Source organism: Bactrocera oleae, chromosome 5, assembly GCF_042242935.1.
Source record: "Bactrocera oleae isolate idBacOlea1 chromosome 5, idBacOlea1, whole genome shotgun sequence".
Lineage (NCBI taxonomy): Eukaryota > Metazoa > Arthropoda > Insecta > Diptera > Tephritidae > Bactrocera > Bactrocera oleae.
In genome coordinates this window covers 47,732,883-47,747,346 of record NC_091539.1, presented here as the reverse complement: position 1 = coordinate 47,747,346, position 14,464 = coordinate 47,732,883, and the positions used below count along the sequence as shown (strand labels likewise).

Genomic DNA, 14,464 nt, shown 5'->3' with positions numbered 1-14,464 from the left:
GCTGATATCCAAACAGTAGCATTTAAGCGGTCAGCGGTGTATTTGACGACGAGTAACCAAGTGTGTGCATAATTGTAAGTTAAACCCAAGCTTCATCTGTTGACTCATGGGCTACGTCAAAATGAAATTTCATCAGTTGAAAGTTGGCGCGCGCGTACGCGTGCTGACAAAACACATACAATATATGAGGCGAAACACTAACTAACACACACGCAAATTATACAACAAATAGCGCCGACAAGTGTGACTTATAGCGCACTAATTGCCGTTGCAGTGGCAGCAGCGGCGCATGTTTGGCACGCGTTGTAAATGCAGCATTTGCACGAGCCATTCATCGTGATATTCGGTTTTTTGAACCGGCGTACAAACGGTGAGCGCGCGCCGACCGTTCTGTTGAAACAAAAGCGCTCACTTACTAGTTTACACTCACACTCGAAACGCCCGGCCCCGCTTACATATGTATGCGTTGTTTGTAGTTGGCTGCTGGGTTGGCGCGCACCAATGCAATACAATGCTCAGTAGGCGCATTCGGTGTGGGTGTGAGTGTGTGTGGAGTATAGAGTAGCGCGCATACATTTATAATCTCGCCGATTATACTCGTTAAACTCTGTTTTAGATAAGCGAGCATTAATGTCGCATTTTGTATGTATTAAAAGAGTGACTTTGTATTAAACGTGCGCTCGCACAATATCTCAACGGCAGCGTTGTTTGCAGTCGCGCTAACTGCTTCGTGACAGCTGCTGCGATTGTGACTGCGACGCCGACGCCATGCGTCGCGGCAAGCGCTGTCGCGATTAGACGCGTGCTAAGCAATTTTCCATATTTCTTGTTTACATATATCTTAGTACAATACAAGCAACAACCCCCGCCATTAACAATTATAATGCTCCATCTTTCGCACGCGCTGAACTACCCAACTGAAACCCTTCTTGAATGCCATTTTGTTTTAACTTTTTTAATATCGCCACTCCATTGTTATGTCAATATTCGCCAATTAGTTGTTGAGCGCGACATGGCGCTCTTTCTAAACAACGCGCACGCTCTTGGCCAAGATCGTCGCTTGAACGATTAATTGAGAAATTCAATACTGGCGGCATTGAGGCTGCCGCCTTCGTCAACTTCGTTTTCGTAGTCGCCGGCGCAAGACGCGTTATTGCTGTCACTGCGACGCAGGCCACACACACACTAGCGTCGTGCCGCTATGGCTGACTAGGTGAACTTTGCTCAGATCCTAACTGTTAAGACGAACGTATCTGTTGCTTTTCTCCGCGCATTCGTATGTGTGGGCAGATGTTTGTATGTTCATGTATGCGCGCGCGCGTGTGTGTGGTGTGTGCATGAGCACACAATTCTTGTACTCAATGCGAGCGTTTGTATGAGCGTATGCTATTGAATTTGTGGGGTTTGCGCTCGCTTTAAAAGCTTGCGATTGAAGACTCAACTTACAATCCGCAATCAATAGCGAACAAGTTCGTACAATAGTTGAAGAAATTTGTAAATAATTTCAAATTGCCAATATAGAGCATATATAAAAAATAAAAAAAAAATACTTAAATAAATATAAGCAAAAAGCCTTTAAATATTCGCTAAACAACACTTGTTGCAAAACAGGACAATTATAAATAGTATTTTCTTATTTACCGACTGAAACACATAAATTTTTGTTTAAATATTAAACTTTGCGCAAGCGTAAAAAAAACAAAGAAAAATATTTAAACTTTATAATTTGCAAGTCTGACTTTCTAAACGCCAAATTGCGAAAATTGTGTACGAAAGAACGCCATTTTCATTTCGTGTGCATTATTCTGTGATAATTTTTATTAAAAAAGTTAAACAAATTTAACAAACAAAACCAACCATAATGTCTCAAACACAAGTGTACAGTAAAAGCAACAAAATTAATAGTGCACTGGATTGTTGTGAATCGCGCACAGTACGCACAATTAATACAAAACATTTGCAACAGCAACAACAACCGCATACTGTGAAAGTGCCATCGACAAGTAACGCATTTGTTGTAAACAGCGGACTTACGCGTTTAGACAGTTCAATTGATTTCATCATTGGAAATACATGCCAAAAGTCAGCGACGAAAGCCGCTTTAACAGCGGAAATGCAAAGCGCTGCAGTAAATTGCCAAACGCGCTCCCACAGAAGGATGCCGATGATGAGTAAGTCAACCAAACATACAAAAGAAGAAAAAAAAAATTACACGAACAAATAATATAGGAAATAATAAGTAATAAAAATAACAAGGGTACCCAAACTGCAAGCTATCGATTGTGCATAGGCATTAGTATTCCATACTACGAGCGTGATTTTTAGAGCCTTTTGGCCTTCTCTTACCACGTTTTTGTATAAAGTTGTTTAACTAAGTTTTTTGTTTGTTGCTTAAGTAAAAATGTCTTCTGGCATTTATCAAATAATAGTTGGTTTAACTTTTTTTTTATAAGAAAGAACGGAAATAATATTGAGTAAGCATATTGCATTACTGCTTTAGTGTTATGTTTTTATAATTGTAATTTAAAATTGAAATGAAAAGGGGGAAATTTGTACGAAAAGCACGCAAATCGTTAACTACTTTTTAAAAAAAATTTTATAAAGAGTAAAAAATTTGCAACTCTTTTCTTATGCAAAACCAAAAATTCTTTTAAAATCGATTATTAAATTTTTTTTTACTTTTCAAAAAAATTATAATAATATTGTAATGTTTTTCATTTAAATTTAATAATCAATTTTGTTTTTAAATTCCCAAAAGAAAATTATGATATTTTTCATTGTTATTTTAATACTTAATTTTTTTTTTTTACTTTTTCAAAACAAAAAAATATAATATTGCAATATTTTTCATTGTAAAAAAGAAATTATAATAATTTTAAAATTAACAATGTTGCAATGTTTCTCATATTAACTTTAATAATTAAGTTTTTTCACTTTTCCATAAAGAAGTTATAATCATATTGCAATGGTTGTCATTTTAATTTTCAAACTCTTTTTCTATAATATTAAAATTTTCTTATAATATTAAAAAGAGAAATGCTGTTTATTATGTCACTATTATTTTTATTAACATAAAAACGAATTAAGTTTTAAATTTGAATTCTAAAATTAAATAACACAATTTTACAACTCATTTTACTCCAAAAAATTAAAATATTTTAACTTATGTAAAGATATAAAAAAAAATTTTTGTGTTATTTTCTATGCATATCTTTTTTTTTTGACTTTAGATCTTTCTGATTATATAAAGAAATATGTTAATTAAAATATTAACGATTCTGCTACCTGACTCCGCAAAAAATGATAAATCTGCTGGATGATGTGACTTAAGTAGATTTGGCATATACATATACCGAACATTAATTTAACCTCAATACCTTCAATAATCCAACTACGAAAGTAGCGCAACAAATAATGCGAATGCTTAACATTTGCCTTATTTTTTCTCCTTGATATATTTCGTTAGAAATGTATTTTTACCTCCTACATACACGCGTATATACATATATTGTATGTTGATAATCTTTTTTTAACATCTTCTTAACTAAGTGGTAGCCAATGGCAATACGCCTTACACACTCACAGCTTAACTAGACTAAATGAGCATACAAATATACAAGGTGGCAAAAATACACACACATACATATGTATGTAATACGGAGTGCATTTAGCTATGATATGCTGCTTATGTTTGTATGTATGTAAATGGCGATATATAGTATGTCTGCTTAATTAATAATAATATGATGAAATAAATATAATTGCAGTGATTGCTATAATTAAAAAGCAAACAGGAGTGACACAAACAATCACGAACACACACACGTGGAAAATGCGAAACTGTTATTTAGCTCAATTGTTTTAAGTAGCGAGCAAACAGGATACTCTTCAATGATTTTCCTTTACAGGTCAACGCGCATCCGCCTACACGTGGCCACTGTGTACAAACGAAGCACTATGTAAGCGGTGCGTGTCGCGCGCGCTTGTGTGTGTGTGTGAGTGTGCACGTAGATAACAATTCAAGCAAGTAACGAAACGTATTAATGAATGAATCAATGACGGGTATTAATATTAAAGAAATGGCAACGAAGCACACATATTTCTATAAATTGGAGTAAATAATTATTAAAAATTAAATAAAAAGCAAAACTAAATATATATCAAAATATATATTCATTTATATATATATAGTAATAAAAATAACATATATATATATATATTCATATGAATGTATGAGTGCTATTCGAGCTTCACCATATAGTCGTATCTAAGCAAAAAACTCAAGTAGCTGCAACTTAAAAATGTTTCGAGTATTATTATTGACTAAAAATAAAATTAAATAAATAACAAATTAAATATAAAATATAATAAATCAAATTAGTATAGTAAACAAAATTTTTATCAAAACTATTCGCAAACTAATTGTAGCAAATACACATCGGTGCTTGTCAGTACCATTACAACCAGGCACACATGCCCATGTCATTTCGTTTTGTATTTACATACAAGCATTAGCGTTAGTCATATGAACAAATAAATTCTTGCTTTAAAAATCAAAACAATAGCAAAACAAAATATAATTCATCAATACTGCACATATTTTCACACATAACATTGATAGAAATATTATATTGTTAGTGCTTACAAACTATGGCAATTAGTGACATACAAACAGAAATATAGGGATCATGATTTGGCTGTTAAAAAAGTTTAAAAACAAGAAAAATGCACACTTCAGCTGCACCGAAGCTGTTTTACTGTTCACGCATAAAAATATTGTAATTTTGATCATTCACTTTGTATGGCAGCTATATGCTATAGTAGTCCGATAATAGCCGTTCCGATAAATTACCAGCATCTTGAAGAATAAAGTACATATGCGAAATTTGAGATCGATGTCTCAAAAACTGAAGGACTAGTTCGTGTATATACAAACAGTGAAACGGATAAGGATTAATCGACTCGTCATGCTGCTCATTTATTCATATATATAGGGTATATGTATATGTAGCGTCTCCGACTTTTGATTTTTTATATAATCTGAGTATAAAACTTATATATGTGTATTCAATATACATTTTCTTGCAGCTACTATGAATACTCGTATAGCATTATTTTTCAAAACAATTGGTTAAAAAAACTTATTTGTATATACTATGTATACATAGATAATGAAAACCCAAACGATAAAAATTGGTATATACATATATGCATATATATTATTTTATCAGCCATTGCGTTTAGTACTGCTATCTATGAAAGGTCTACTCGACCGCACGACCACACACATAGCTCTCGAAGTAAATACAACATTTGCTATACATTACATACAAATATACACCTTTCAAAACAACCAACAAGATCGCTTCACATTAAAAGCGTTGCTTTTAATTACGAATGATAATTAACAAATTTCTAATACTCAGCTATGTCTGCCACATATGAGCACACATACAAACAGCCAAGCAAATGAAAATTGCAGGCGACGCATCTGCGCTATGCGCTTTACTAAATTCCTTTCAAAGCTAAGAAAAAAAACACAGCAACAAATTATAAAATAGATGGCAGCAACAAACGGCAGCAGGCGGCAGTAAATTTCTATTGTTGGCGGCCTTTGCCTTGATCTTGAAAAAAGCCTAGACAGTTTAAGTCTCAAAGTCTGACTAGATTACTTAGACCACCTGTCAAGCACAATCGCACACATATCCACATCTACATATCCTCAAAAGCGGTAAACTGCAGATCGATCGATCAATGCGTATGCCACATGCCAACACGCGCGTTTACAGCATATTTTGTTGCAGCAGCTTGTGCTCTTTTATAAATTCTACAAATTACTGTGTGTACGCTTTAGCTGCGCTAATTGCACATCTATGTATATATAATATATAATGTATGATATATGTACATTGCTTTGACGCATAGATACATATTATATATAAAAACACAGCAGAAATTTCTTAGCCGCTACTTGACAGCCCAACAACGCTGCCATTGCGAATTTTGCATTGGTTTTTAGCGCATTTGCTGGCAGCGCTGGCTTTTATAGTGTGCGATAATTTCGCAGCGTTCATTGGTGTATGCTGCAATTGGCCGAAGCGATTCGCTCAGGTGTGTTTATCTATGTATTTGTATGCGTTAGCTTTTCAGCGCTGTGTGCATGTGGTAGTGCGTGCTTTGATATGTGCTTATGCTAGCATATCAATATAGGCACAAATATGTGTGTGTATACATATGTATGTATTAGGGCTCAAAAATAAATTATATGAGTAAAGGAAACTAAGTTTGTTAAAGTGAACATTTTAAATCTTGTGTTTTCCATTAGATATATTTATACAAATCAGTTTCAAATTCACCATTACTCATGTATTTCTCTTTATTTTTTTTCTGCTTTCAGAATCCTCTGCACTCCTGCCAATCATTTGCATTGTCATATTGGCGCAAATTTCCACTACTTCCGGTCGAACGTTACACGGAAGAAAACAAATTCTACACTCCTTAGAAAATCGTCTGCAACATCACAAGCAAGTAATGCAGTACGAACGTGAATTATCGCCCATACATGGTGTACAACTGCATCGTCGTCATCACTTGAACGTACGTTCGACTAAAATGACGACGTGCTCAGCTCTAGACAGTATGCGAAAACAAGCGAACACGTCGCGCAGAACGCTTATGGACAAGATTGATGAGTTTGTAAGTAACAGCAATAGTAATACGAGTATATAGTTTAAGAAAGTAGAAATTAAGATATTTAAACATTTCCCAATTGGGCACTAATTTTCTTAATGAAATGAAAAAAAATTTAATTTGTAAATAATGGAATTTAAAAAAAAATTATTTTTAAATGATTTAATTTAAAAAAATATATAATTTTAAAAATGACTTTAGTAAAATTATACTATAATCTGATTTATATAAACATAGAAATATAACTAATATTCACCAAGCTCAAAAATTAAAAAATTAAAATTTTATTAAAAACTACAAATATATAAAAATAGAAAATGTACTTTACTTTAATTCAACGAAATTCTTCTTATTTTCCAGACTAAAGTTCGTTTCACTCAAACAGCGGAGGAAGCTTTCAAAGCCTGGAGCAAACATAATTTAAGTTTAGAACATCCATATATGCATTTTTACACCCTTCACAATATTTCAAAAACGGAATTTCCCCATCTAGAAGGAAAGCAAATGAGCGAAGAATTGGTGAGCATGGAATATTTTATTTAGTATAGCTAATCTAATAGCAACTTTTGCGAACATTTTTGTATAAATTTAACAGTTTAAAATAATGTAAATGTAATGAAAACTAATAATTTTTCCTTTTTTTCTTGTTAACTCTCTTTTTCGTATAGCTCGTTGAAGAAATTAGTAACATAATTAGAACATTCAAAATCTTGCAAATCGTATTCAAAGAAATTGTAAACGAGAACAACAAGCAGAATTGGTACAATACATATAATTATCAATACGCTACCTTAATCAACTTTTTGGAACACACATACGACGAGCTGACTCAAAATAAAAATGTTGCCATAAGTGCACTCAATGAAAGCACTTATTTACGGATTATTAATGAGACCATAACACCCAATTACAATAGAACCGCACAGGTGAGAGAATGGTTGATAATTGTGGAAAGCCTTAGCTTTTTCGAATATCTAATCAACCTCTGCGAAAAATTGATGCAGATGTGCAATTAATGTATATAAACGCAACAAGAAAAACAAAAAAAGCAAACTAACAAAAAAAATATGTACTTATGTACATATGTATATGCCTAAGAGGCCGTCACACCCATTCATTACTAATATGTAAAGGAATACATAAACCAGCAAACAATGAGGCGGAATAATGTTTTTCATACAGATTTACAAAGAATTTCAGTGTGTGCGATTTTTGGCGAAAGACTTCTATATATATGTATAACCCAACTATGACTTATATTTTAATACTATAAAAAAAGGCTTTTGCTTTCCTAGATTATGATAATTTTCCAATTCCTATAATTAATTTTTAATAATTTAATTAAACACAGTTTGTTAGAAGCTTGACGGTGCGAGTGCGCACAAAATTTTCGTTTTATATATTGTATTGAGTTTTGAAAACAACTTTTATTCCAAAGAATGATTATATGAGGCATAAAAAATAAATTTAAAAAAATGAAAAAAAGATATATGCAACATTAAGTCGCTGGCAAACAAGTTTTTTTTTTTAAACAAAACAAAAAAAACACCAAAAACATTAATAGCAATGGAAGTAATGAGTTGTTGTTTTTCATTTTCCACCAGTAAATATTTCGTGACACATACAAAATTGGAAATTAAACAAAGCATATATTGAAAGTAACAGCATACTTAAAAATATTTCACACTTAAATACCAGTTACCAAAAATTACAAAAAAATTATATACTAATATAAACGTAAGAAATTGTAAAATATGTACAAACGTCAACAATGAAGCTTATTAATTTAGAAACGCCAGCGTATAATGTAATTATATATGTATATGTAATAGCATTAATTAAAATAATTACAAATTTTAACTACACTATATATTTATTTATTTATTTATTTATAATATATTTTATAAGCAATTATACACATAAACATAAAATATTTATTAATTACAGCAAAACATTAAAGAAACACTAAAAACATGTAAAACCGTTATTTATTTATTTATTTTTTTGATAAAAACTCATAGCAATTAAGTGTAGAAAGCAAATTGTCATAAAAATCGCAAGAACACACAAGTCAACGGAAAAAATGAGAGGAAAGACGGTAGTGATTATGGCATATGATATCACAGGCCATGTCAATGGTATGCTAAACCTTATACAAGTATACATACATATGTATCCAACAATATTACATGTTGCTGCTGAGTCTCAACGCATTTGTATAACTTAAATCAGTTCGTTTAGAGTATTATTAACAGTAGTGTTCACAACGTGTATCATAAGTTGTTATGATATCACATCGCATAATGCAATGCTACATGACACAACCTCGTATGATGTGATTTGTGGCATATGAATAACACTGAAGGATGTAGTAACACGTGTGTTTACAAACCATGAAAATATGCATATGATGATATGATTTGATATCACATCGCCTGTTGCTGGTTATATGGCATATGCATAGGTTTGGTAATGGATATATTGATATAACATCACTGATATATGGTATATGTTTGCGTAACTTGAAATTATATGACACCACATGTTGACTTGTTTAATATTTAAAAAACACTTGGAAAAATTTAAAACAATTTTTGTTAACAGACTTCAGAAATGGACATGTGACTTAACATATATCACAACTTAAAAAGCAAAATATCAATCTTATGATTTGAAGCCTTATCACCACCATGTCTTTTAATGATTAATGTTGTGTTTTGAAAAGTATATGAAAATTGTAGTCAGCTGCTAATGATGGCACTGTATCTTAACGGTTTTAATAAAATACTTTATCGCTCTTCACTTACATATTGTATTTATGAAAGATTAGTTGTGTCGCAATTTTACTACTCATATTAATATATATATATATATATGTATATATGTATATATGTATATATATTTAATTACTAATTTATGTTGCATTAATATATGGTAATTATTTTTTACATTTGTACAAATCACATTTATGTAAGTATGTAGTATGTATGTGGATGTTGTTACGAAAACTAAACTTACCCAATGAGCCGTAAATTGTTTGTTGTACTTACTACATGTAATGAGCTGATCGAAATGTTAAAAATAAATAAACAAAGTGACATTGCAATTCGAACATGCACACATATAAAATTAAAAAACCAAACGACTACAAAAAAAAAAAACTAAGTTTAAAATTCAAGCAAATATGACAACAAAATATGGTTAATAAAAACCCTTTGGCTATGCATGTACTTAAAGTAAAATATAAAAACTGAATAAAAATCATAAAAGTAGACTATTAAGTATCAAATTATAAAGAGAATTTAGAATACTAACAGAAATTATACGAATTAAAACTAAAGCCATAATAAATAATAGGTCTTCGAAAGCCTAACTGTTAGTCGGAAATTCGTTCAGTTATGTGGATTTGGACACACATACATACGTACATAAACATTATATTAATAATAATTAATTGGTTTAATAATTTATTTAATTATTTATTGTGTTTTAAATAAAAATATATCAGAAAAACTAAAACAACAAAAAAATGCATATATATATAAGAAAAAAAATCTTGAATTTATTCGCAAATACGCATATAATATTTACAAGTATGAATAAAACAGTGTAAGAAAACAAATATGTATATTAATTACTATAAAATAATACTAATAAAAATGCAGATGTGTAAATGCCAAAAGTGATTGTAAAGTAAAAACAAAATTCATTAAAATAAATCGAATTTATCTGTAAAATATATACACAATTATTAATTAATCTAATTTGTTTAGGCGTCCAAAAAAAGTGAAGTTTTTTAGTACATACGAAAATCTTATCTTTCAAATACTAAACTGCGTAACGCTTACGGTGAAAAACTACCATCTAATCTAGAGAAAAATTTGTCGATTCGGTTTGCGTGCGCAGTTTATATTGGCCAGTTCGGGTCAAATTTGATCTTGAGTGTGTGTAAAAAATAAATTATTTCGTAAACATCAAATAAATATGGCATACATATGGTTAAAAGATGCTTATTAAGATATTAGCCGCGTCTTTTGTCAAATCAAATGGGAATTAAATGACTATAATGTATGGTGTTTGTCAGTGGAACTTCAGTGTTGCAAGTATACATGACAGAGAATCAAAGTATTTAAATGTCAAAGTATAACAGTACATATAACTAGCTTGTAATTTGTTTTAAAGACGGATGAAATTTAAGACAGAAATGTCTGCATCTTGCATCCAGCACATTTCTTTTCTCTTAAGTAACTTTAGTCTTGAGCTGTTAAGTCGAATAGACCGAAACCCATATCGTCGTCTTCTTCCGATTTCGCAAATTTTATGCTGCTGATGAAACTGATATGGCGCTATGGGCGTATGCAGGTAAACTGTATTGCATTTATGTATATTTGCAGGCACATATAAGGTACCTAAAAAATATATGAGTGAACTTGTAGCACTAATTTGTAGCTACTTAAATATACATATTTGTATATGGCACATTTGTACGAATATCTGTTTTCTTCAGCCCATAAATAACCGTTATATATTCGATAACGGTACTTGAAGCATTATAAACCACTGCGGACAGTTCATCAAATTTTAAATATGCACTTGTTGAATAAAGAACACCAAACCACAGAAAAGTTCTGGCCTTAAGAATATCATGAAGGTGAAGAGGCACTTGTAAGGCTTTAGGCACAGGTTTGGTATTCAATTTCAAAAACGCATTACACATACATACATATGTACTTACACGCAAAACAAAAAAATAAACACAAAAAATTAAGAATAAAAGATCAATCTCTCTTTTTTTCTTAAAAAGAAAAGTTAATAAAAAATTGAAAAGAGTTGAAAAAAATACCTGTGAGGTATGCATGGTTATTATTTAAGAATTAAATGGAACGACCAGAACGGCAATAATGATTTTATATCATACATGGGGCATAGAGAAATATAAGATCCTTCTAACTTTCCTCCAAAAATCACATTTATAATAAAGATCTGAACACGCATTGCGGTGGCTAAGGCATAGATTAAATATTATTACAAACTATTTAATACAGTGAAATTATTATGCACGAATAAAAATGAAAACATTACCGCCAGTATGAGAACCGACGACATTATGGTTGAAAGTAATTTATCCAAATTCTCCCCATAGAAAAAAAGGAAGAATTTTCCAAATCTAAACCGCAAATAGTTATTATTTGTCTTAGAGACTTCCTTGTAGACATTGGATAACTGTAGCCTGCTCAAAGGTAGATGACGAAGAAACTGAAGGTGTTCTTGAAATTCGTGGCAACAGGACCATTTCTCCATTAAACTTTTCAGTCCATATGATTGCTTCAAGAACATTTCTGGTGATCTTTTCGATGACCAACCATTTACCATTCTATAATCGGGATGAGTTAAAATTACGCAGAAGAATAATAGGTGGACCAATTTTCAACCGAAGATTATGTGATGGCATTCAGTGTAATACTAGAGACGTAAGACATTCAATTGGAAAATTTACACTTTCATTTTTATCAGCATCAGTAACTATTGACATCAGATCGCCAGACAAGAGTATCTGGAATTTGGCCGCAAAATATATCACGATTCCAGATTATGATCCAAGTAATTATAAATAATTTTTTAATCCCGAAAATCTAAAGAAAAATTATATATGCAAATTTTAATCCTACATCTCGGATCGAAAATATATCAAATATTAGAACTAGATAAGTTTAAAGTTGAAAATTAAAAAAAAAAATTGGTTTTGCATTTTAACTTATTTCGCACTTATTTAACACATTAGTTTACCATTCTTTGTCTTATTTATATCCAGATAATTACTTTAAATTATATTGTTGCAGTTAAGATCTAAATCTTATCATTTTAAATCTTTAATTTTTGTCCCTTTTCATTCCAGCTTTTGATTTGAAAAATATTTTTTCTTATTTGTTACTCCAAGTTTTAAATTAAAAATTATTTATCAATTTTTAAATTTGATTTTGGAATTAAAAATAAATTTCCAAATTCCAACTTTTAAACTAAAAAACATTTTGTCACGATTTTTGTTTTTGGTTTTAGAAAACAAATTCTTATTTATTGTTTTTTATTTTTTGATACTAAAATAAATATTTATTTATTTTAATTTTTGATACCCAAATCAAAATTAATAAAATAATGTATACTTTTTTTTTTTTGATTTTGGGATTAAAAATTTCCAAATTCCCATTTTAAAATTTTAAAAATATTTTATCAATTTCTTATATAATTATAAATTTATTTTTCAAAATCGCAATTAAAACTTGATCAAATATTTTTTGTGTATAAAAATAGAAATTATATTTTTAGTCCAATTTTTTTATTAAGAAAATTCACCTGAACCCAAACCCGTTTGTGCATTTATAACTCTTTCTCATTTATTAAACAAATAACTTGCTATTAAAAAGTTTAGCACATACTCGTATGAATTGGGATAAATGCTATACTATTTTGTATGTTGGATCAAACCGACACTGTATGCGGTTTGATTCAACAAAATTTTTTTTAAATCAGTTCAAAAGTTTATGAGCGGACAAACATCGTGACAAGTAATTTGAATTTATGTATACTTATATAAAGATATTATATTAATATTATTAAAGTGTTGGCTAAAATCAGCAATAACATCACTGGACACGTAATCTAGTAAGTCAAGCAATATCTTTTATCTACTTATTTCAAACGCAAGCTCACTTTTGCGTGATTCATACCATAGTGTCTAATTGCATTGTTGTTCAGTAAAACTAGCAATTATTATTACATTTTAACAAATATATATACATATATATGTACATTAACACAACCATATAAAAATTATTAGATTAAATTGTATACCATCCCTTTAAATACATATTTTACGAATGAATAACGTAAAATGGCTTGCGCACAGCTGATATACCAAAAAAAAACAATTTTATGAATGAAAAAATGAACATACAAAAATATGTACATCTTAAGAGCGTAACGGCCCTTATAAGGTCGTACACTTCTATATTCACGACGGTAGCTCGCCAAATATCACTCAGCCGACTCAGTGCATGACTGTTTACTTGTGTGGCTGAGAGTATTTCAGCTGTGCATTTATCAATGAGTATATGTGAATTACTTCATTACTCTCTCTCTCTCTTTCTCTGTCTTTTGTTTTAGTTCTCATATTTATATCTATGCATGTATATAAGTATAAAACTCCATATAACCATTTATATACTCACTTCTGCGTTGAGTCTTTTTTGAGAGTGCAACTCAGTTTGATGATTCTACGAATCAAATTTTGACAATTTACACATACATTTCACTTTTGGTCACTGGCAACGCCTATTTTTCCTATATACTTGTTGAGTATATTTCATTCTGTTTACTTCATTTACTTTTTGTTATGTTTGCATGTATTAGTTTGGAGTACATTGAGCACTGAGTTGAATTTTACAGCTGTTATGCTCACTCGTAAATATTGTTTGTTGGAGCATTTTGTGGTTGTGATGAAATGCGATGATGAAATTATTTATTTGCGGTTATTTGACAAGGTAAAGTTTTAGTAGAAAATATTCATATGTGGTTTTCATTATTCATATAAGTGATGCATTTTTTATTTTTGGATTTGAAATATATACCTGACTGCCAGAAAAGGGTTTGGGAGGTTCTACTGGAAATCGGCTACCGAATCATGGGGTTCCAAAAATTTTCGAAAGCATATTTTATTAAATAATTCTTCAAAAGCAAAAAAGGATATAATCCCTTGAATGAAGAGTACCTCTTTGAA

At 30.6% G+C, this 14,464-nt stretch overlaps 1 protein-coding gene across 1 annotated transcript; it reads left to right on the top strand.

The window, feature by feature from the left end:
* The first annotated feature begins 1,835 nt into the window (after nt 1–1,835).
* Nucleotides 1,836–9,537, top strand: LOC106615998 (uncharacterized). The gene is made up of 4 exons (XM_036365866.2): nt 1,836–2,171; nt 6,398–6,696; nt 7,051–7,209; nt 7,359–9,537. Exons 1-4 carry the CDS (start codon nt 1,862–1,864, stop codon nt 7,704–7,706), a joined length of 1,116 nt encoding a protein of 371 aa, XP_036221759.2. The 5' UTR covers nt 1,836–1,861; the 3' UTR covers nt 7,707–9,537.
* Nucleotides 9,538–14,464: the final 4,927 nt, after the last annotated feature.

Excerpts from the sequence above, each read along its gene's own strand:
- LOC106615998 (XM_036365866.2), top strand. The coding sequence starts at position 1,862 with ATGTCTCAAACACAAGTGTACAGTAAAAGCAACAAAATTAATAGTGCA. Across the intron at positions 2,172-6,397 it reads CAGAAGGATGCCGATGATGA|AATCCTCTGCACTCCTGCCA; the intron begins GTAAGTCAACCA and ends TTCTGCTTTCAG. Across the intron at positions 6,697-7,050 it reads TGGACAAGATTGATGAGTTT|ACTAAAGTTCGTTTCACTCA; the intron begins GTAAGTAACAGC and ends CTTATTTTCCAG.